Source organism: Plectrocnemia conspersa, unplaced genomic scaffold (genome assembly GCF_051122295.1).
Source record: "Plectrocnemia conspersa isolate PC_06_02 unplaced genomic scaffold, ASM5112229v1 ptg000010l, whole genome shotgun sequence".
In the NCBI taxonomy this organism is placed as follows: Eukaryota; Metazoa; Arthropoda; class Insecta; order Trichoptera; family Polycentropodidae; genus Plectrocnemia; species Plectrocnemia conspersa.
This window is the reverse complement of record NW_028277174.1, coordinates 5,315,883-5,342,051: the sequence shown is the minus strand read 5'-3', so window position 1 is coordinate 5,342,051 and position 26,169 is coordinate 5,315,883. Positions and strand designations below refer to the sequence as shown.

At 31.3% G+C, this 26,169-nt stretch overlaps 1 protein-coding gene across 1 annotated transcript in view; it reads right to left on the bottom strand.

The window, feature by feature from the left end:
• Positions 1-1,175: 1,175 nt before the first annotated feature.
• MCU (mitochondrial calcium uniporter) overlaps positions 1,176-26,169 on the bottom strand; it is a 175,337-nt gene continuing 150,343 nt past the window's right edge. The window contains exons 3-7 of the mRNA XM_088195422.1: positions 10,621-10,895; positions 2,429-2,590; positions 2,153-2,356; positions 1,979-2,086; positions 1,176-1,911 (exon numbers count right to left, since the gene is read on the bottom strand). Coding sequence (XP_088051548.1) covers positions 1,729-1,911; positions 1,979-2,086; positions 2,153-2,356; positions 2,429-2,590; positions 10,621-10,895 — 932 coding nt within the window. The 3' untranslated portion in view covers positions 1,176-1,728. The remainder of the gene's footprint in view (positions 1,912-1,978; positions 2,087-2,152; positions 2,357-2,428; positions 2,591-10,620; positions 10,896-26,169) is intronic.

The window sequence follows — 26,169 nt, the reverse complement described above, 5'->3', positions numbered from 1 at the left end:
ATAATAAGACTATTATGAAATGAACATTATCAAGCAGTCACATCAAAAAAACACTTTATATGAAGAATAAATTTTACATTATAGTTTTCACAACATTTCTCACTTCAAGTTCATAAAACCCTGTTTATAAGCGGCCCAAGAGTGCGTTTTGTTCGAGAGAAAAGATTAAAATACAGAAACACATTGGAAAGATTCCGTTGTAAAAATTTGAGTAGATTCGAGACTTAAAGAAGATTGCAGTCTGAACAATTGTCAATTTTATTTATTATTACCTACGTCAGATTAAAAATCTATCTTCGTTCAACTATGGATTAAAAAGTTTAGAGGAAATAGATAAATGCAATGTTAAATGTATTTTTTTTAAATATAATAGTATAGTGAAATTAGTTATCTAGGGTGCTAAAATGCATTATGTGCGTTACGTTTCATTTTTTGTAATATTATTGTAATGAAATAATTCCTATAGTTCTAAATATAATAATAATATGTATATATAAAAAGAATTAACACACAAAAACGTGTCAATAAAACATGTGTTTAAATTACGAAATGTTAGTTTTAACAAAACAATAAAGAAAAGAATTTGTTATGTCATTCGAAAACAATAAATTTCAACTCTTAATTATTATTTCATCTCGTGTAGGATACCTTATACTCGTACAGCATCAGCTGGAAGGTAATTCTAACAATTCCTACGTACATTTACGGCTTTAAGGTGGTAAAACTAGAGCACCACTTTAATTATATCAAAACTATATTATAAAAAAATTAACAACATCTTTATCGCCAACTTTACAATTATAATACAACTTTCAATATATATTAAATATTATTAAAATATCGCAAAGATTATCCAATTTGTTTTATATATTACTAAATCATAAAAAAGCAGTTCCTATTGTTCTTTTCAATAACATCTCACATACAAAATTCGACCAGAAATGTTAAAAAGTATTTTGGCACAATGTGATTTATAAAAAAATTAAATCAGATTTTCAACTGTATTATTTAAATCGATATCCAACAAACACAACGTGTATATAATCTCATATGCAAATATATGATTTGTTATTTTTACTTTTTATATTATATATATATTTTTTAATAATGTATTTGTATATATACTATATAAAAAGTGCAAACTGTACAAGTATAAAAAAATTACGTCGGTAATATTTTTGTTGTTTTAATATCACTATACTATTTTAATGTTAATGCATTTTGATTATAATTTAAGCAGAACACTTTGCAGTACGTATTGATAAATATAAATATTTATTAACAATAACTACACGTACTTCGTGAAAAAACATAACAATATATAATTGCAGTTTGATTTAACTTTTGTAATGTGTTTAAGTTGGAAGACGAGTCATAAAATAAAAATTAAGTGCATAATACTTAAGTTTTCATATGTAAAGGCCTAAAATGTAGAGTATCGTATATGAGTATCTAACAATGATACCGAAAATAAGTACAATCAAATAAATCGCTATAAAGTTACACGATTTTGAACTAAAAATTGTATGTAATGTGTTATTATAATAATATCATTATATCATTGCACATATATTACCAGATCATTACAAATAAACAATAATATACATATGGTCAAATCTTAAAAATTCTGTTATCTGCTTATAAAACATCGTTAGTGCTTATTTTTTTTTGCACAACACCATTGTGTGTCAATTGTTAACGGTTTTTTATCCTACGCCAAAACCGATATTATGTAGTGGAGTTCTTGATTTTCTTGCTAGTGTCTTCTAAGATTGATTTCAATTTTGCTAGTGGTGATTTCTTTTGGTCGATAGCGTCTTCTAACTCGGCCAACTTTGATGTATAAGACGGCGGCAAGTTAATTTTCAACGGGTCGCGAATCTTCTTCAGATCCATTTCTATTTTGACAATCTGAAAATCGTATATTAAAAGCATTAATAAAACATCAGTCAGATAATTAATAAAATTATATATTTACCTGATCTTTCAACGTATTATACTTGTTAACGTCCAAACCGACTTTCTTCGCTTGCTTATGTAATATAAGCAAATGTTGCCTATCTTTTACATCAGGAAGAAAGTATTCCTAAAAAAATAATTTTATAAAACGATGATATGTAATATATAGTAGCTTAATAAAGTATCGACTTGCCTGCTTAGTTAGAACGAAGTAGGCATAAGTGGCCATCGCCGTGCCATAAGTGACGAAATAAGTGACCGGCTCCATAATATCCCAAGAGTACTCCCACCAAGTCAAACGAGCCAGCACTCCGAACTGAACGCCCATTAAAGTCAATCCGAACCATGTCATAGAGTTGGTGCGCCTTGACGCCATGACTTCCAGTTCAGCCCTTTTCTATAAATAAATTATTATTACATATATATTTTTTTCCAAGAATTCAAATGTATTTAAAATATATAATCAAACCTCTTCCAAAGGCATCATCTCTTGCTGCAAAACTTCTAATTTTATTCTGAGACCCCTCTCTTGCTTCAGTTGGTGTTCTCCGACGTTCAAGGCAGCGTAGAGTTGATTTACTAGATTGCGGACGTCGCTTAACCGCTCGAGCTCCTCGCTGGAAAGGCGCTCCTGAAGTTTAGCAATTGAAATAAATTAAAATTGAGTACATTTAAGCATTAATATGCATATCGGCAAAGTTTGTGTATTAAATCAAACGTACATACATACATATACATTCATGGTAGTTAAAATGTGCCGTTTAAACGAGGCTCTATTATATATGCAATTTAATAAAAGAGGGATGGAAAAGTTTACTTTTGATTATACAAGAACCTCTCAAGAAAGACTAAAATGGCAATTGTACATTTTTATTGAGGCATTATCATTTTTTTCATGCATACTTTGACGCATATTGTTTTTTTTTAGCAAATTTTTATAGGAAAACTTTTCAACGTGTAATTTTTATCATAAAAATTTTGGGTATGAATTATTTAATATGAAATTTTCATTGAAAATACTTTATATATTACTTTTACAATACAATTATATTATTTATTATTGTTAAAAATAATACAATTATTTATTATTTGATTTGGGATCTTACGTTATCAGGGTATAACAAAATATATTTTGTCACAATCTAATCAAAAGTGCTTAAATTTTTTCCTAAGTTATAAAAAACAGCCAGATCCGTGTACAATGCATGAAGTTAGTCGCTATTAAAAATAGTTTTAAGCTTGTCTAAATTAGGTAGTTGCCGCATTACAATTATTTGTATAAAAAACATTAAAAGGGTCATAAAAGCAAATAAATTTTATAGTATATATTCCTTGCATTTACAACGAAACGAAGAGCTCTTTGGCGTTCAATGCAGGACAATAAAACTAAAGCTATATATTTCATTTCCGAAAGTCATTATTGCTAAAACAGAATCTTATCATGCCAACATACTTAAAAAGACAACCGTTAAACGCATATCCCGTACGAACATGTATAATATCATCGTTACTAAGCTTATATAATCTGAACTCAATTTACCTGCTCTAATGGCTAGTAATACTAATAATATATTTATTAAATAAAAAGTATATTTCCTGCCACTACCCTTAATAGCTAGAGAATGGCATTTTTCATTTGATTTGGCATAGTTCAGTCAAGCAATCACGTTGAATCTTCAAGAGTTCAACTTGATCTTCAATAAATATTATTAGGACGTATTTTAACCGATGAGTCGAATTCCAAATAGTATTTTATTTTTATAAAATACAACCATATTAGAGCAGTGCAAACATATTTAAGATAAGAATTCTCTTAAACTAATTTCTATAAATATTTACGACTTGCATGTTTATTATTCTGGTCTGTTTTATACAAGCACAGGTACATTTCGCATATTTGGACAGATTAGGACGACTTGCACATACACTTTTTAAATAGACAAAAACAAAAGATATTTATACAAATAGAAAGGAATGTGATTAACGGGTACCAGAATTACAAGTAGACAGCGTTGCTAAATATTAAATTAAGATCGTTACTTCACCTTTAATCTAAAAGAGTATACAAGCAAGAAGATAATATACTCACGACACTTTTTTCGGAATACACTTCCATTATGATTTTCTCAAAGTCAAAACATGACTATCCTAGTATTTAATTATCAAATTGGGGTATGAAAGTTTATCCGAACTTAAACCAGGCGAATATACGCCGAATATCTACCGAAACATAAAAGACCGAAGAAGCAGCCGCTTCCCACTTCATGATATCCGGTCCGAAAATCAAGAATTCAACCCGATCTCAGGAAACGCAGACAAAGCTACGAGAACAACACGTATCTATACTAATTATTCAAACATGTTGCGAGAATATTAATAATTTATAACAGCAACAACTTTATATTCTATAAAAATAAAGGATTTCAACAAGTCTATTAATTATACTTGTGAGAGAGTAGGGAGAGTTTTCATTAAAAAGTACAATAATTTTGAGCAGATATTGAGTTTATAATAATATTTTTTAAATGTAATTATCTATTACAAACAAATTATATTGTATGTTCCTTGCTTTATAAACTATTGGTTATATAGTGACAGTTAATCTAATCTAATAACAACAAGTACACATAGTTTAAAAAATGGCAAACGCGTTGGCTTTGACGCAATACGTTTTAATGCACGCGTATTCACGTTAATACATACTTATTATCTCACATAGATAAATCTAAAAAATTTCATTGAGTCGCAAACTTAAATATTATTACAAATTGTATAGTATTATTACAGTTTTTATTTTTTTATACATACATATATATATAAATAAATGTTAAATAAACATCTCTATTGAATTAATTTAAAAAAGTGCATTCTATAAATACGTGTATGTATTTATGTACAGGGTATATAGATGAAGTTTTTCCAGTTTAATGTTTTTTTATTATCTAAATACATATTTGTGCGACAAACCCTTTCAAGCAATATACTATATATTCAGTGTGCGTGACCCATTTGTTTCCAATATCGGGAAATCTATCTTTTTCTAAAAGTTCGTCTTTTTTTCGGCGTGAATACCAAAATTGTAGTCTTTTATTTCAAACCCTGAGACGGCATAAAAAACAAATTTTACAGGAGAGCACAAAAACGATAAAATAGCAACCAACAAACATTTTTTATTACGAAGATAACTTGGAAATAAAAAAATATATCATGGTTCAGTGGTGCTTAAAACGCCTTCACAGATTTGTTCGATATATTACAATGTGTCATAACACGTTTTCTGGATTTAAGAGGAGATTAGTCAATTCAAAAAAGTTCTCTCTTTTGCTGATTTATTTATTAAGTGTGGGGGCCGATTTATTTGATTGGTGTGATCACTGTGACACTTGTTTAATTGACCACGGCCAATGGCACCTCATCCGCTAGCTTCATATTATTCGTAACAATAACATTTAAATAGATTAAACCTACATAAAAAACTACTGCATCGGCTAATTTGTGTCTAATTAGCTAAATTAGATTGATAAAATAAGATGTATTGTGCTGGAAAATGCAGCAAAATGAAACTTTGACTTCCTGTCAGGTTACATAGTGAAAAAATCAACTCCCTACAAGACTTTTATTTCTATGTTTTTTACTTACGCTTTTTTAACATGATGATTAACTTTTCAGAACTTTTTTTTTTATTAACTTATAAGAACTTTTAATGCCTGCACTACTCTCTGAAAGTTGGCCAAGATTGGCCAAGGACGGAGAATATAGTGGGTTACTTCGGTCGAGTTCGGTTCTGCCTGCTCTAAAATCTCTCGGAAGTTGTCCGAGGTTACCGAGAACGGGAGGTAAAGTTTATACAGTCGACTTGGCCAGCTTCGAGCGCTTTCGAACACTGTCGGCAAACGGACCGAAGTCTGAGCTGCTCTTACGAGCGCGAGCGGTGAGATACTTCCCCTTTCGCTCTCTAGCGTGTTAAGTGACGAGAGTGAGAGAGATAATGATATGGTTTTTCGCAAACTAAGATAGAACGAGTAACTCGGTTCAATTTCAGTATGCGCGTAGGCGTCCTATGGTTAGCACGCATGTCGAGCGCTGCATCGTGGTCAATTTATAATACCATATGCTTATCGGGCAATTCAACAGACTCCTACTGACATCTTTGAATATTTTAGGGCACCAAAAGGGATTAATTATATTTTTGATAGTATATTCTTTTAACAGATATCGTTATTATATTTTTTTTTCATATACAATTAAATAATTCAAAAATAATTAGTGGTATTTGATTTTGTTAAAAAAAATCTTTTCCAATATCCTAATGTATTTTACTAGATCGGTTTATATAAATGTCACACCATAACGAATTCTTATTTAGAATCGACGGCGACAAATTCTAGGATAGTCACACATGTGGTGTTCGTATTCTGAAGTATCATTTTTATGCCTTATGGCATTTTGCAAAAGCCGACAAAGATTTTGCGTAAATTGAATATTTAAGACCGAAAAGTTTTCATTGATATTGTATTGGTGAGCGCCTACAAAACTTTTATAATTATTAGTAGCGTAATTTTAATAATATGACAATTTAAAAATTGCGATTATTTGGCACTTTTTTCGATCGCGCGCAAATATGACGGCTGTACGTGACAGCAGCCGCCGTCCGAACGTCATGCACGCCGCGAAGTTTGCGGACATATGAAATCTGCGACAGTGTGGGCGCTTGCTCGAAGTCGTAGATCTCGGCCGACTTTAGTTGTAGCTTCGATTCGGACAACTTCTAGAGAGTGTAGTGGAAGCATAACAGTTTTCTTAAAATAATATAAGAAATAAAAATATCCGAGTATGAGAGACTGGGAAATCTCGGAACAGATTATAATACATACAATATTTTTTGTTTATTATTTTCGATGTAAAACTTACATCTTATCAAATAAGATGCGTATTTATTTCGCATCTTTGCGAACTTTGCTGTTAACAAGCCGTAAGCCTAGGATTACGCGAGCTTAGAATGACGGGGTACGATTTGCGCGTTTCTACCTACTCTGCAGGATTACCATAACGTTTGTTTACTTATAAAATATCCCCTATGCACGAAAAACAGACGATTTCACACGATCGGCTTAGATTGATATATACGCGTTATTAAATAAATTTCTTTTGAAAACTCAATATTTTCCACGAAAAGTCCTTTAAAAAGCACAAGACGGTTACGTACACGTGTACGACAGCGACGTTTCGCGGCGCTCTGGGACAAGGTACGAAATTAATTCAAAAGAAAAGCGTTCGTAGAAACTCACCGGGGAGCTTGCGGAAAATTCGCAGGAGACGACATTGTATTTTTCCCATAGTAGCATATGTTTCCTGGGTAATGTCGGGTCGTAGTCAACGTTAATACGACCGGTGGACGATGTCATGTACGTACGGTACATATGTCGCAATGGCAAAAAGGGGCTCACAACCTGGGACGAATATGTTAAGTAACATACATGTGTCCCTGTGGCTCATCAGGCTGTGAAATTAAATACGAGGTGTGGTACATATTTTGGTTTTAATTTGGTTTGAATAAATTTTGAAATCACGGACTTAATGTGACAATAGCTTTTGCTGTAGTGTCTTTATTTTTCATTCGGTGTATATGACATGAAAATATTTTCCAAATTGTCGAAATGAAAAGAGACACGAGAAACGTTGAATGAGAGACGCGAAAAGAATAATAATATAAGAGATTCGAGGATTGAATAGCAATACGATGACTGAAGGTTATGAAATATTATTACTTTCATTGGTTTAAATTATACACATAAAAAACAAGGCTGTATGTATGTATATCTGTCAATGTTCAATCTTATATAGGTCGCTTCAAAACTGGGCAATTCAAAAGAATATCTTTGTTAACAACAAACTCAGAATAAAACAGTACATGAACTTGCAGATCCAACGAAAAGTAATTTGCATTTATTATGTAAATATGCGAATTAAAGCTCGTTTTAAAACAAATTTGCCGGGACGTAATATACAAATAAAGATTCTGGAGTGTGTATCACTAATTTATTAATATTTTTATAGTACCTATATACGAAACTAAATTAACAATTATATGTATTACATACAAGTATAGAGTTGTGATTTAAGATATAATTTTTATTCCACCCAAGCATTCGCATCAGTGCTAATTAGACCGTTTCGTATAGTTTTTATCAGAGTAAAACGTTAATATAATAGGGTTAATTTAATTTCAGGATACCAACTACAGACGCGATTTGGTTAATAAAATAATACTACACAGAGTAAAAAAAAAATGTTGTTTTATAAAATTTTATTTCGAGACTTTTTAAATTGCTCTTATACTTTTTTCAGCCAATGAGAAACTTGTACATATTTATTATTGTACAAAGGAATTTATTAATGACATGTAGGTGTCAGCCTCAAGTGCAATAGGGTTCGAATTAATAACACTTTTATGTGTTTGATAGCTAGCAGCTTTGACGAACGATGGACAAATTTATATTGATCAATAAGACCGAAGTAGAAAATAACGCCCTTTTTGGTACACATCTGGGCAAAAAACTGTCCCAATAGAGAGCCAATTGTTCGATATTCTTAAGAGTAGGGCATCCAAATACCCGATTCTTTAGTGTTTTTCCATAAATTAGCCGGGTACTTTTTGCCCACTATTGACTGACACACTGACACAAAGTTAAATTTTATATTGTAAATTGATTTTTGTATTATGCTCAAATAGTATTAAATTATAAAAGAAAATTAAAGCAGATGTATAATTGTTAATATTTAATTTAATCGAAAAATACACACATATCGTACAAATAAACAATGGATATTAATATATATAGAAAACATATATTGCATTACATACAAAGATTTTTTAAGTTCCAAAGTCAAATTTATTAAAAAGATAATTTAAAAATATCAATGCATCAAGTGTTTCATATTTTATAGAACTTCGATTTTTTATGAAAAATTGTTATCAATGGAAAATTTTTTATTAATAATAAATAATAATTACTATTTATTCATAATCAAATAACTATATGTGTAATTGTTATCAACAATGTATGTATGTATATATTATACATACACATATGATTTAATCATTAAAACATTAATATATATTCTATGAATTTAATAATTACTGTCATCACTGAAAATTTTATAAATATGATTTTATGATTTAAAATAAATCCTATTAAATATTTTATCTTTAAATAAAATATTAAGGCTGTATGGGTGTGAAATTATTTAAGCAAAACTTTGAAATTTACTATAAGATTGTAAATTTCATCAGACGGAATTGTTTACAATAATTAAACAAAGAAAATATGTATTATGAATACTTGATTTAAATGAATTTTATTTACAAAATACAGATAAATTTATAATTGCATTTGGGAAACAAAAAGCGGAGGTTCAATATAAATACAAGTAAGAAGAGGGGAAGGGTTCCCTAAGCTTCAACTGTCAGATTAAAATTTTGATTAAAATTAGTACTTAAATATTAATAACAACGACGGCTAAATTTATTGTTTGTTTCAAAACTATTATGGTTGATAAATTTATCAGTTTTAAAATATTCGTAGAATAACATATAAACAATATTACACCGCAGATGTAACTAATGTATTTTTTATAAAGTTGTATATAAGAAAAAAATAATTTTAGTCATAATATATAAATTTTAAAGTTCACAGTCAAGATTAAATTTTGTCATGAAATCAAAGTAAGATAGAAAAAATAGCAAACAAATACTTCAGAACAACTATTGTTTCGCCTTTTGTCCATTAGTGTCGGACAATTTAAATATATGAATTTTCTTATCGCAAAAACACGTGAAACGGCTCACCCGTCCCAATATATTTTTGACAACAAAAATGTGTTTCTACTATAATGCAGAGGATTAACAAAACTCGCGTATCATAAACTTGAAAGCATAATACAATTCATAAATCACTTAATTGTACATGCAGAATATACTCTTTTCATATTTGCAAAAGTGTAGAATAAATATTTTTTGTTACTTCTAAATCGATAATAAATATTAATTACCTAATCAAATAATTGATTCTGTGTAATTGGTATCAAAATAACATTGGAATACTTTTTAAAAAATCTTATGGTTTTTAAATGTCATTGCGGTCATTGTGTGTTCTAATTTGATTATTTCTCTTGAGGGTTTGTTTGTAAAGCACATCTGTCCAATCGACGCTTTCTACTATCATTAATGTATACAATAATTGTTAAAATTAGAGTAGCGAATAATTTTAATTAACAAACCGACGAAAATCGAACAAAGGATTTGTTGTTTATTTATCAATATATATTTTATATTACTATATTTATTATTATATTTTTCATTTGAGTAACACTGATTTTATATATATCTTTTAATATATTTTACGGGTCAAAGCCTCTCGCTATATATTTTACGGATCTTCGTTGACGCAAATAATTGGACGAGCGAGTGTCCATACGCTTTTGTACTCGTGTGAACATGCTCGTTCAATTACATGCGCCACCGAAGTTCCGTGAACTTTTGCCGTTCACGACCTGTCAAATTTTTTCATATGAACGATAATTGGATATTTTCCACCTTTCCTATAGCATTAACATAGATAACAAAACTGGAGAAATAATGCGGATTTTATATTTATTTACCTGTTTCGGCGTCTTCACAAAATATTCGTTGTCGTTGACGATGAGGCGAAAGTCTTCCTCGAACAGGCTCTCGATGGTGTCTGATGAAGAGAGGCGTACGCCCCTCACGGTCGTCACTTGAGCTCTGTCTATGCCGCGGTCTTCGGCCCTAAGCATCTCCAGCAAGTCACCTACAGTGTGGCCCAATGGTCTCAGGGTGAAGCGACATCGCTCGCGGCGGCTAGGCAACGGCACGGTCAGCTGGGGCAGACCACCCCTGTACCCCACAGTGACTTCTGAAAAGAAAAAATAAGAATATTAATCATCAGATATATTATCGAGGAATGCAAACAATTTGTAAGAAAGTTAAGGGAAAACTTTTAACGAATAAACTTTCATCGCCAATTAGGCGCGACGCGTTTCGGAGCAAACAAGCTAAAGCGACGAAATTGCGAAAAAAATAAAAATATGTACGTATTTTCGGCGTAGCTGTGAGATTAATGCTGGAAGTTTGCGTTCAAGCGAGCAATTGGTTTTTGAAAATTATTTATCGATGTAACGTAGTTGTTGACTAAAAAATAATGGCAACTCAACCTCAGTATTTGACTTTTGATAATAATAATAATTTATATGTTTAAAAATCTTTCAATTTGTATTATCAAAATTATTGATTAGTATAGTAGTAATATAATTAAAGGTATATTTTTGTCAATGCTCAACGTTCTTTAGTTGCGGTATATAAAGTGCCATAAAGAGTCGCGATTGCGTCCCTTATTCTTGACCATTGCGGCCAGGACGTTAACGCCCGTAAATGCTTCCAGCCAGAGATACATCTGCAAACAATAAAGTAATTTTATATATAGAAATATGTTATGTATAAAAAAACTGAGTTGATCGATCGAAACCAAAATTGGTGACCTCAAATGTATTATATAATTATATTATATATTATGTAACTAAACTAGCCGTAGGAGTAAAAAAACATTAATTAAGTATTCGATGTAGTGTACACAAAAAATACGTACGAATAAGTACGAACGAACACGCCAATATTATTTTATCAATGTTAGAGATAAAAAGCACTACTGTCGCAAAAATAAAGATTTAGATCCATAAACCGAGAATTATTACCTCCATGAATAGAAGAAAGCGCTGCATTAATCATACTAAAATTGAATTAAGATCTTATTATAAAGATTTGTTATATATTCCAAATGATAATGAAGACGCTCAAAATATATTAAATTCTCAGTTAAAAGAACAAAACCTTAATTTAGGTCTTAAAATATTAATAACCTTCCTTTGTAACTCTGGCTTTCGTATTTTTTGCTAATTTCATAATTTTTAACATATAAAAATGCTTTATTACACAAGATTTAATTACATATTTTTTCTTAGGAGAAATAACAATTAGTCTGTTTTTCCCCACTTATAAAAAATACTTAATTGACATTTTAAATTCGCCTCGCGTTTCTAAAACTCTAAATTGCCTCGCTTTCAACCTTTTCGTAGTACACGTGCCGAGATTTTATCTTTAAAACGGCCTTGTCGTACACGGCCAGAATCCTCCCGTTTCATCACTAAATATATTGCATTGCAAGGATCGTACATAAGCACTATAGTTTTGTATAATGAAAATATATATACTTATACACACGAAGTAATCAGAGCGTTCAAATGCATTTATGTACGTGGCGATGTTAATTATCTTGGCTCGCCGAGCAAAAATTAGCATAATCTTCCGTTACGTTAGTTCCATATATCGATCTGCGTGATAGATCAGAAAATTAACTTTCGTACGAGATGTGATATATTATTTATATTGTAATTAAAATATGCTGATACGTTAAACCAGATACGATCGCAAATTTCAATCATGGTTCTAATAAGATTAATAAAATACAACAGTGAAATCTACTGCTAACATTTCCAGATACAATTTATGCAACATCTTCGTGCAAGCGCACGAAGTAGTGTGCGAAATTTAAATATTATAAAAACGCGTTTTGTTTGGTTAAAATGTACAGTATGTGTTCAATTAAAATAAGATTACATTCTTTGATTTTTATTTAGCACCTTGATAATAATCGCGGAAGGAGGAATGTCATTTCATTAATGACGTGCGCTCGTTTCTAACTAATCGATGTTGATTAATTTTCTACTCGTCGCGATTGATTAAGTAATTATTCATGTAAAGAAAAGAAAACAACGTAAAAATTAAACGAAACATAAAAGAAAATGTTTTTATTCTCATTTTCTAAATATGTGGACTTTCCTAGAAACGCAAAAATATATAACAATATTATCGTTTAAGGGCAAAGGCAAACACTTTATCAACTCCAAAGAAAACTTTTTCACCGCCCGCAGTACATGAGAGCTGAAATAAAAAATCGTTTCTTATCCCGGTAAAAACAATGTTGTTCTACAGTTTAGCATTAAGGATATTTGGACGTAAATTTTTTTTCTTTAAATATTTTCGTGTTATATTTTCATATTGAAATGATTGCAATACTATTTAACAATTAATTACAAGCATATTTATTCCGGCAGTGTAAAATTCTGAAGTCTTAAATCTCGGAATGATCCTTTAAAAAGCTGTTGAAATGCTTAAACTAATGTAAATCTGTTGGAAAATTGTCTAGTGAGTAAAGTTAATAGCTTCATAGTTAAAAACTAAAACTTTTGATGGGGCAATCGTCGTTCTAGTAAATTAGAAATTTAGGATTTCTAAACAATAAATCTTAACTGTAATGGTTTATACAAGATAAACAAATGTAATGGATTGTACCGTACGCAAGCTATAATTTTATTTTATAGTGTTATATTTTTGTCCAAGCAAAAATTTCGTATCGGCGATTTTTTTATTTTAATTCAGTTCGTGCGGTACCCGTTTGTCAAGGTTTAGACGTGTTGTATTACTAACACCAAACATTAGTTGTTCGTAGTCAAAGCGGTAGTACCAATACTGGTATTGCGACAAAAAATATATTTCGGTACTACCAGTATTACAAACATACCGTTAGTACAGAAAATATTTTCATGGCTTTATTGTTTAAAAGCAGAAGCAGAGAATAAAATTATGCTCATTGTAGAGGAGTAATTTTATCAGAGCAGCAAATCAAAGTAGAATATTTTTATCCCTGTTAGTCCCAAAGGATCGAAATATCGACTTACTCTATCTATGCAAAAAATTCAATCAGCCGATATTTCGGTGCAAAATTAAAATTTACCATGTTCGATATTTTGTACGATATGCACGACATTTTAACATAAAAAGAATTCATTTGCATTATCTCAGGCAAGTCTAACGGTACCTAGTAATTATATTATGTAACAGAAATGATCGCGCCGCCGCTGCCCTTTTTTATGATAGGGATGGCTGGCGAAGTAAAAATAAAATCTGGTATTGCATACACGAAATCCTTTTTATCTCTATTCAGACATGTATTTTTCCATATAATCCACGGAATATGCTTCATTAAACATAGGTGTAAAATATTAGCAATAAGACGCAATAATTATATTGCAATAAAAAAATGTTTTTTTATAAACGAAACATTTTTTGTTGGAAGATAATGTAATGATAATTTTTTCTGTTACTAACTAAATATTGTACTAGACCAGGGCTCGGCAAACTATAACCCGCTAGTCACTAAGTGACCCGTTTGGTGATTTGAATTGACTTATTTCAGTTCTAGAAATATCATTTTTTTAACGTGTTAAGATGTCACGACTAGACCACATATATGGTTTTTAGGACCAAAAATATTCACTGACCCGAATATTCTATTTAATAGTCACATTTTAATTATTTTGATTCGCTGCAAAAAAATGTTGCCGAGGCCTGTACTAGACGATATAGTGAAATAATTAATAATTAAAATGTGATGACTGGTGTTTTTTTACATCAATCAATTTATTTTTTATTTTTTCAAGTAAATTAATATCTTAATAATATTTTTTTATTTATTATTGTAACAACTAAATACTATTGCTTTTTATTACTTTATATTACTGAAGTACACAAAAAAACACATTTAACAAAATATATTCAAAAATGCAAATTATTGATTTTTTTTTTAAAAAATCACGTATGTAAGGCTAAATTATCTGAGGCTAAAAGGTTATGCAATAATTATGTATTTTTTATTCTATAATATTTACATAAACATGTATAACTCAAATATAATTAATGTTACCCTCAACATGAGTAGAAATAAATAACTATACGAAAGATAATTTTTTCGGAAATAGATATAATTGAAATATTCTAAAATAAATATTAAAATAATATAAATAAATCACATAAATATCACAATCATATAAATCTGTCTTTAAAAAAATGTCGCATTTTGAACGAACAGATTTACAAACGCATTTCTTTCTCATAATGTTTTTTCAGATAATCATAACTGACAAAAAATAATGAGTATTATATTTTATTGGAATAAAATATAATACTCATTATTTGTCGTGGTCGTGCTCTGGTCCCTGGTATAATAATTTAGGAAGCATCCAGAAGCAGTTGATCAAAGACGATATTTTGTCAAAGACGATGATGTTCTAGATTTATTATTCCAAGAGAAGAAAGATTTAGCCCTCGTATTTTCGAAGTGTTTTAATTAAAATATTTGACGGGAATTCGAAGGCTTTGGTTTTTCTAATCAGTACTCGGATTATTTTTGCAGTCAATTAATTAAAACAATAATAACAATGTCAATATCGGTATTACATCTATACCAAATTGCAACATAAGTTCTTTAGCAATACACACACTAAAATAATTGTTTAGGTTATGAGAAGTTTTTCTGCTTTATTTTGATTTTTAACTAAAAATATTATATATTTAATTCATATGCCCAATTTAAGTTAGTAATAAAATGAAATTCGATATTACCAAAAATAGGCTTAAAAATAACTTTTAAATTATATTTACATAGCACTATAAAATTACACTTTCATTTAAAAATATAAGCCAAAATATTAAATTATGATTGTAGGGAGCCAATGCAATTGGCAACTCTGGAGCTTCGCGGGAGTCTTACTCCTTTGGCGACGTAATGGTCGGCGTCTCACTTGACCGGTAAACTATGTACAACGGCTAGCTTGTGAGTGAAAACAAGTCACAATACTGACACAAAATAATTTATGTACTTTTGAAAGAATTTAAGATTTTAAAAGGAGATTAGATTATTGAAGTGTATAATCTTTCGGAAAACAGGTGAATAAAGTGGTTTCTCACTGCTATCAACACTGGATTTAAATTGTTGATAGGGTATGATAAGAAAATTTAATTTATAAGCAATTTCAATTATTTCAATAGTATTTTACTAAAAAAATAGAATACGTATCTATAAAAGCAATTGAAAGTTTATTTAACAAAACACTAGGGACCCTTTTTTTACTATAAATATTCTATTACAAAATGATGAGTGCATTACAACGGGATAAACACAATCAATAACTACCAAGTAAGTAGTGAGATCAGATTGAAATCAAATTCTGCAAATCAGTAACAACCATTTTATTAACTTAAACTTTTCACTTTGCATGTCTTAACTTTAATATATATTTTATTAATCCATCACGATATTTATCCGTGAGATTAAAAAATCTGATCTGTAATGATTGATTGGAATCATATTTATATAATAATAACTTATTTCGATTTCTCAGTCCCGATAGAAATTGAAAAATGCTAGTCAAGCCTAACCTAAACAAATTAACCAAGCCCATGGGTTTGGTTGATTCGTTTAGCTTAGGATTGGGTTTGAACAGCAAATAGTTTCATAGACATTTAGAGCAGCATATAATTTCACTAGAGAATTTTTGCTAGTAAAAATATATTATAAATGTATATCTACCGGTGAAAATGTATTCGTAAAAATATAACTTCACTGGTAATATACATTCACTGTAACATCTATACATAGATGACATTTCAAGATTAGTAGTAGACCGAAGAAACTTGGATGGGTTTAAATATGCTGGAAGTGCTATTTTTTTTACAAATAACTCAAACGTCGAAGAACTAGGGGAAAAAACTCACCCTAGATATTTCGATTTATATGTTACATTAGATTTGATTGTACGTTATAACCTTGTATGTCATCCCACATCACGCCTATTCGCCCCAGTCCGCCCCGTGGATTTTCAGCACATAAATTCCACTGTAACGATCGCATGCTCTCCACCGTCCGCACACACCTGTCATGTCATGTCATGTCTCGAATATTCTTTTGACCAACTTTCAAACTTCACTCTCTGATCACGAATCGCAATGTTACATACGCTTTTCATATTTGCAATTGGGAACGCGAGCGTCTCGCGCGCACGCGCTCAAATAATTAAGGTGACTCTGCACCGCGAGATTGAAACATACGTACGTTTTTGTACACCCTGTACATAAGTACGCCATTTTTCATTTTTCTGCTTCGTTCGAATTGCTTCTCTCTGCACCGCGCCGAGGAAAAACTTAATTTCCACGAGTCGCCGTGGCCAAGAAAGCGGAAATTCGAAATGAAAAAACATGTAGCCATCGATGTGATTGATGTACGATCGCAATTAAGCTGGATAGTATAATAAAAATAACGTTTTTGCTAGTAGCTATTAAGAGGTTCAGTGTAATAAGATACGTAAAAAACAATACGTGATTGATATATCAAATGCAAACGATTAACCTATATGTTTTTGGTAGCTAAATGAACAATATAATTTACGCGTATGTTTATATTATTATATGTTGTATAAATAACTAGTTATCACAGTTACATATTAAACAGTCTTATCAACAACGAAAATAACACTGATTATATATTGTAGTTAACTATGTTCATTTAATACGCAGTTAAAATTATTATGATATCTAAATCAAATCAACTTTAGTACATTATTTGACTAATTTATGTTTGGCCTGCATCTTAGTATCTTAACATACTAGTTCAAGTTACATAAAAAATATCCCACCATTCAGTCTAAAGAAAGTGACTTTTTATTATTAATATGATTAATATAAGATGACTGGATATAATTGTATTGGATTCACAAGAGTTGAAAGGAATCAATAATAAAATAATTACTTGTTTATGCATATTCATTCAATAAGGTAAAATGTTTAAAAACCGTGAACATAACACAGACAAGGAAATGAGACTTTAAAGTTGCAGGAAAAAAATGCTGCATACGTTCGGAGTCGTCTAGACTGGACACTTGCAGATTGGGCTATTGTGTGGTAATTGGTCGGTAAGCGCGTTTATTTTTTTATTATTTTAAATTTAAAAAAATATATCAGTAATAAAGATTTATTATTTACATACATACATATTATTTACATACATATGTACCAGTGGCGTGCGGTCCATACATGCGGTAGATACAGCGAATGCCTTGGGATTGTAAAACGATTCTAAAAATTAAATATTTTCATCATTTATTCATTGAAACGTAATCGCTCAGAAAATCGGCTACAAGCAACCACACCAAGGGAGTGGCTAAAGGCGACTGCAGCGCGGGCGGGCTGGCTGCCCAGCTGTTTAAAATCGCCCGTCATCAACTGTTCATGCGGCTGACGTTTTGAATCTGTCTATTTCTCTGGCTTTTCGGCCTTCATGTCCTGCAGTGGGAGCTGCCGGCTTTTGCGGATCATCGGCTTGCCGATGGGAAGCGGTTGTGCTCAGTGCTAGGGTTGCAAAAGAGCCGATAGGTAAGGGCTTATACACAACCTGAGGATGCGGGTGGGAGCACCCGGGAATCCTTATTTCCATACCAATAGCCGCGCAAATGTGAAATTTCTCGTACAATTTACATCCCGACAATCGTATTCTAAATTTAAGGAATAAGAAAAAAAAATTCAGAACCACTTTGTATATCACTTCAACGCTCGTATGGAACTTCAATTAATTTTAAGACGTCGCAAAGTGAACTTATTTTATTTAATTCTATAAATTGCATTATTAATGTGATTATTAAAAATGAACTAAAAGATATTTTAACGGAAGTATTCAATTTGATAAAATTATTTTTTACCATATCGGAGACAAGTGCTTCTGTAGAAAGATAATTTTCTACAATGAAAAGAATAAATACATTCACTAGAAATAGTCAATGTGAGAATAGATTGTCAGCTCTTGCATTAATATCAATCGAAAAAAAACTTTTAGACAAATTAATGAAAGACAATATATTATATTAGAACAATTATATATAAGATGATGCGGTTATTGATGACTTTTATAAGAAGGAGCGTCAAATAAAATTAATTTTCATAATCAATAGTATGTTTATCAAATAAAGAAAATAAATTTTAAAATATAGGTTTTGTTTCCCCCCCCCCTGACCCTGTTTCAAAAGTCACCGCACGCCACTGATATGTACGTATATATTAAGATAAACCAGATTGCTGCTAAACATGTAACGAGGCTCAAACAGCACGTCAACATCGAATCAGCCAAACTCCTCAATGTGTACAACTTGAAAAGAGCTGAAGAGGAGTACGCCCTTCGGACTGGTCTAGTTAACATTAGATAAACTCATTTAGTATTAGTGACTGTTTAGTGTAAAACATAAATATTTTGGACGCCGATTAGTGAACATAATGTTCAAAATATAAACTATTAAATATAGAGTATAATTAATTGCTATTTATAAACAAGATCATGTGATGTATTTTGAGTTGGAAACGAATTGTGGTAAAAACAATACATTTGTAATAAATAACTATATTTAATATTTATTTTATGAGGGTTGTGTTATGTATTTTATTTATTATTTGCAGTCAGATATTTTTGCTCCTATGCAATATGGTGTCGATAAAATATTTTGATCAAATTAAACCTTAATGCAACGCAGGCTACGAGAAATATAATTTTGGATTAAGTGAAGGTACTGTTTGGCAAAAATCTGCATTAACCTTAAAAAGTATTTTAAAAGAGACAAATAAAAATACCTTAATCTACTGTTTAATCAGCAGTTCCAGAGGATTCTCCCGCAACTGTTTAACGAAATATAGATACATAGTAAAGGTGAAAAAAATAGACAAATGAGTATCGCAAATGCAGCAACTTTTTGAATCTATTCTTTATTAACTGACATAAACAATAGAATCATACCCTGCAATAAAATATGAATTTATATGATAACCACAGCAAAAAAGCTCCGAAACAGATTTTGCACCCGAAAAATATATAGTGACGGAATTATTGATCGATCGTTTCGTAAACCAGGTAAGACTTTTACAGCAAAAGCATATTGTAGTAAAATTGAAAACATACATACAAAATTAACCATAAAAAAATCGATGTTGGTAAACAAACTTGCGGCGATATTGCTCCATGATAATGTTAAGCCTCATACTTTATTAATTACTGTTGCGAAATTAAACGAATTAGGATTGAAAATTTTGCCTTAACCCATTTTGCCCTGACCTTTCCCTACAGATTATCACCTTTGTAATAATTTAAACTGATTTTATCGAAATACGAAATTCAGTATAAAAGCATATGACAACAACACAATATCATTGTTAAATCGTTGAAAAAAACATTTCTGTAAATGGAACATATTTTGATAAATAAAATTGTACTAAAAAATAGTGTTTTATATCTCACTAAAAAATCAACCACTTTTTTACACGTGCTTTACATAGCATACGTGTAACAGTTGCATGAAATAATAAACGTGTTTTAATACCACAAGCATCTGCGACTGATGTCAATTTAAATTTACGTGTGAACATTCAAGTACACGTAACATAAAATAAGCTTACACGTAAGTTCTAACAAACAGGTGCACAAGATACAGTAGGAGGCAAACTAGCGGTTACCCTTATATAGTATCTCTTATGCTCAGATGCAGCCGTTTGAGTCGTAAATTTCCACGTTGAATTAATAATTAAATTTTTAAATAATACTCAAATTTCATCTACAAACTTGACACAGAATCTAGAGGAACGATAAAGCGCTGTACTAACAAAGGGGTGAAACTTGGCCGACCGAAACTTTCACATTGAATTATTATGTCATAATCTTAAGCATATACATATATGAATTAGAACTAATGTTGCTATACACACACACAAGAAACTAGACGAACGATATTCTTGCCGTAACTGAAAAAGTTAGACGGTATCGTAGAGTATTGTCGAGGGATTCAGCGTTTCCAAAGGCGGTCGGTATACTTAAGTATTGTTCGAGTTACTTCAGCTATACAGTTTCAAAAAGCAAAAAAAAAACAATAATCACAAGAGTTTTATTTACAAACAACATGTATCATACAAAACGAGATTTTTACTTTAATGATATAATATGATAAGATTATTCATAGTGTATGTTTTCAAAAGCTCTATTCACATTCAGAGAATTCAGTAATTTATTACCATAATCATATTCATAACTTTAAAACTTTGTTCTCGGTAAAAGCGATAGAATTAATTATTGAATTAATCAAATGTAAAACAAAATATGCGGTTAACCGCACAGAGACGCATCACTTAACTAGGAACTGACCACAGTCACTTTGAAGTCAATCGAACGGTTAAATCAAACTTGGGAGTAAACAACGAATGTTTTCATTTTGAAATGAGCAGAATGAGACAATTATACGGTTTATAAACGCTCGTACAACATAGCACGGAAAAGTAAGTAACAAACGAACCGAACATAGCTAGTTAATGCGGCTGTTAAATAAGATTTACAATAATGGATGAAAAACGGTTCAGTGAAGATTAGAACCGAATGTTCCAAGGTGATCTCGGTCAAGGTTATAAATTTGTATTGTTACATTGATATATGTATGTATGTATATATTTATTAAATGTTTAGTATTAAAACTAGGTTCTGAGGAAATTTTCTCTGAACGGTCGATTGAAATTAAATGAACTTTTTAATCGATTGGAGATGCAAGGCATATTAGATATTAGAGCAAAGAAAATTAACGTGTAGTTTTTTTTTATTAATAAAGTCTATATTTTTTTGTGCATTTTCGAATAATTATGGATAAATATATTATTAATAAATTTAAACTGAAAAAAATATTAATTAATTTTCACTTCTTAATTTCTGGAGAAATTTCGATAAATAAAAAATATATAGTATGTAACTATATTTGTGGCGACCACACATATAGGCACATTTAGAAGGGCGATTGTATCATTGTTAATGACCGTGACCAAAAACGTTCATTCATTAACAATGAGATAAACATCATGGCACAAGAGGGATTTCTTTTGACCACACACAACACGGGTCGTTAAGAGAATCCCTTTTGTGACAAAACGGTACGGACGCAATCAATCACCACAATACAAACCCTTTCCGAAGAATTCGAAAGTCTGGAGCCAAGCAAAAAACTTGCTTTCGGAAACACAACATCCGATTTCTCGAATTCTAAGAAGCCTCTGCAGCGATTGGCTAAGAGATCGATGCACAATCGCGATTGGCCAGCTAGTGTGCATCCTCCTAAAGGATATAAGCCCGGACTCCGACGAGGAGTGTTACTACATGATCCATTACTTAAACCACTGCCGTTACCGATAATAGGGCCCTACAAGACCTACCCAATGGGCGGCATCTAGCTTTTAAGGGCCAGATGAGCGGGATCCACCCCCCGTAGTACTACGCTATTTGTTAGAGCCTCAGTAGTGTTTATCCCGATCGTTATTGGGAAACCTGCAAATCTGTTCCATTGCTTTTGCATAGCATTATCGTTGCATGCTTCTGCATTTCTATGCTTCATCCTTAAACATCACTTTCGTGATGCCTCAGTTCCAGTTTTAACTCCCGGTCCCTAAGGGCCGAGCCCTTATTAGCCAACTGGTGTTGAAATGCAGTGCTTTGCTCGTCATTGGTAGTCCAAAGAACACTACCTCGGTTGGGTGTTCACAGAGTATGCGTCCTCTTAAGAGCCTAGGGTTTTTCAAGCTCAAAAGAGGTCCCTCACTCTCCCACACTGTTGACGGCGAACTCCAGCGTGTGGTCGACTGGCGCCGACTCCGACAAGGAGAGGGCAGACGGTCAAGAGACGGTCCGAGATACGAGATGGCTGAGGCACGAGACAAGAGACGGCCCAGACAGCAAAGCCAGCGACGCAGACGACCAGAGAGCCAAGATCTACCAGCAGCCATCCGGAGGAACCAAGCCACGCGCACTCACCGACAGACCTGAAGATCACACCTGACACTCGCCGCACGCAGCCAGACCCCTGAGACATCATCACCTGCACACCTTCTTCGCGAGAAACGTCACGCTGTAATCTTCCATAGTCAAAATTGTAATTATAACTTAATAAACAATCTAATAGGATTCACCGAAGAGTCTCATTGGCCGCGAGGTCAACCCCCCCTAGGCCTACGCCCCTAAATATTAATAGAGATATTGTTTATATATTTATATTATTTATAAACAAAGAACAAATGATTGTTAAAAAAAAAACTTCAATATGATGATGATTAAATAGACGCGAATGAGAAAAACCAGAACGGATCGATCTACTTCAATTGATCACAGAGCTTCGGTTTAGAAGGAATTTGGGGTTCTAGTTTTTATACCAAAATCGTAGAGAAAATTGTCAATAATAAGTGTTCCTATTTTATATTTTTCATATTTCGAACAAAATAAAGATCACCTAACCTCTTTGAATTATTAAAAAAATGAGATTTAAGTTCGCCAACAAGCAAATTTTATGCTCCTATACATTTTTGCAATCTGCCGATTCCCACAAGGAGGGTTTTTTTTATCTGATTAATAATGTAGTTCTTAGATGATAAAAGCAAATATAAGGTCGATTAGAGTAGTTGAGGAAATCATACGCAATTTTTTGCCATTTAAAAACTATATTAAAAACGCTAGAGACTCACCGGTGAGTCACTTTTATGACTATTTTTTTTAAACAAGTTTATTGATTATTTACGTTTTTTTTAATTATTAAAGAATATTGTACTAGCTTCATTTATCAGTAAATTTTATATTTACTTTTAGAAAGAGATACTAACGCGCGAAGAGAAATAACAGGTGACTCACTAATTAGTTGCTGGCGTTTAAAGTGTTAAAAACTTAAAAGCTTAAAAGAAAGCATGCATATTTTCAAACATCTGACACGGACTCGCCCTTTTTATGCAGCGATATAAAAAACGTACAAATTAAATTTAAACAAAAATTACTTTATAAAAAATTGAGTGTTGAAAAATTTTGGAGATGAAACACTAATTAAATACAAGCCCGGTAAAAAGAAAGCAAATCCCCAATTTATTGCAGATAAAAATATACTAGTCCGTGCCGCCAGAGATAGCTATATTTATTTTAACTTAATTTCCGGACTTAAAATAGTTGAATTCACTTTTTGTATCGCTTTGAACATATTTTTATCCTATGTATGAAGATTTATTAGAACACATAAAAGTAATATATAAGCCAAATCTAAAAAAATGTCACGTACAAAGCGCAGGAAATAAGGTTCGTTTTTTATAATATAATCATAAACATAAAAAGGTAGGAACTTTTCATAAAAGCTCTAACATCAAATATTCTGATTGTTAACTCTAAATAGGAGTACAGTGTGGATAAAATTGACTTCAAAACGTATACTACAAAACATAACTTTCTGACCGCAAAACGGAAAATCTTCCAAATGTTACCAACCATACACTCACAATGCCTATCCCATAATAAGTTGAGGTAGGTATTAATTGCTAACTAAATATAACCGACAGTTTACCGATTCCGCTCCGCTACCGAGAGGTAATTGTCAGAAATTACCTACAACGGAGGGCGCTGCAGAGCGTAAAACGTACATGATATGGCTAATGGTTGCGTTTTATATTATAAAAATAAATAGACAATATAATAAACAATAATAATATAAATACAAAACGCTTCTTTGAAATATGAAGTCATATATGTAAATAAAATAATAAAAAACAGTGTTCGAAGGATAAAGCGATAAATATCCAGAACCACTCATATGCACAAATATCTGTATAGTAAGCAATACATTTATAAAAAATTGTAACGTATTATTTTACCATTTGGAGCGTACGAAGCATCAAAATAAAAAAAACTTATTTGGAAAATTCGCGAAAATGTTTTTTCGGGGACATCAATCATGCCGAATGTGTGTATATCTAATTGTTGTCTATACACTTTGTATATTTTTAACGAATTTTTATTTATTCGCAGTAAAAGTTCATATTCTTTATCTCATAAATAAACATTGAATTTATTTATTTTTTCTATGTAAGTGCAGTGCCTAACGGATTAATCCCAATGTGTTATGAGCATAAATATGATAGATAAACGATAGACTAAAATCAAATATTAGATTAGGCAATAATACAAAAAATAATACAACGGTAATCCAATGAACCGATAAGAAAGACAATTAAGATACCACGATAAGGAAAAAATAATCCGAAATATGATAGCTAAGCATATTATCTATATTGCATAACTAATCACAAGTGTATAATCTGATTAAAAAATTTTAGCATTCGTTTTTAAACGCGTTTCATAAATTCCGAATAAACACGATCGTGTCATTAACCTTCACTTATGAAGGTTAAGGACGAATACAATCAGTTAAAAAATAATTGTTATCGTCACGCTGTCCAAAATAAATTAAATCGCTCAGTGAATATGCTACACAAAAGCCCAAATAAGGAAATGGAATAAAACGAATAAGAACTGCCAGGAAATCCCTTAGAAACCGTTGAAAGATAACTTCAGAGTTGGCGGGTGAAATATTTTCAAGCAGGGAGCCATCCATTTTATCACAATGAAGGAGGTGGTACTCAAAAATCGCAAAGTTTCGTATAAGCCGTAGCTTTAGAAAAAAAAACTAAAATGGGATCGGCAACATAATCTCCCTAGATAGCCCAACAATATATTTTTTACGAACTCGAAAACATGAGGAACCGCCAACTAACGACAGAGAGGAAAATCGAAGAAGCAGCTGCTTCCCTCTTCGTGTTAATCAAAGTCCAGATCGACGAACGGAATCCAGAATTCAACCCGCGAATGGATTCTTAAGACGCTGACACGGAAAGACAATATAAATATTATATATTATATCAAAATAAACACACAATAAAAATTGTGATGTACTTTAATTAGAATGTTACTTAATACATGAAGGAAACAAACTAGTCGCAAGTAGAATAATTGTTTATTATACTGCAGAAGCATTAAAAGCAATGAGTAATAGTGAATATTATAAATATGAAATAAATACATGTTGTACTAAAACATGCAATCTTTTCGATATATGTAGATTACATAGTGTTATGCTCAAAGATTACATCAAAACTCATCGAATTTGAAAACATATACAAACATTTAATGCGTTAACAATTTTTTCTACTACTTCTTCATCTCCGAGAGAAGTGAGCCAATTTTTTTCTCTTTGTTTTCATGTAACGCCGCCAACGATAATTCATTATGTATAATATGTATACGCCCAGTATTTTATATGCCATATTTTTATATCGCATTTTATTTTATACAACACAAAGTATTACGCTTTTTATTCTGGGAATGTGGGTATTACATAAAATATGAAATATTTTTCAGAAAAAAACTTTTT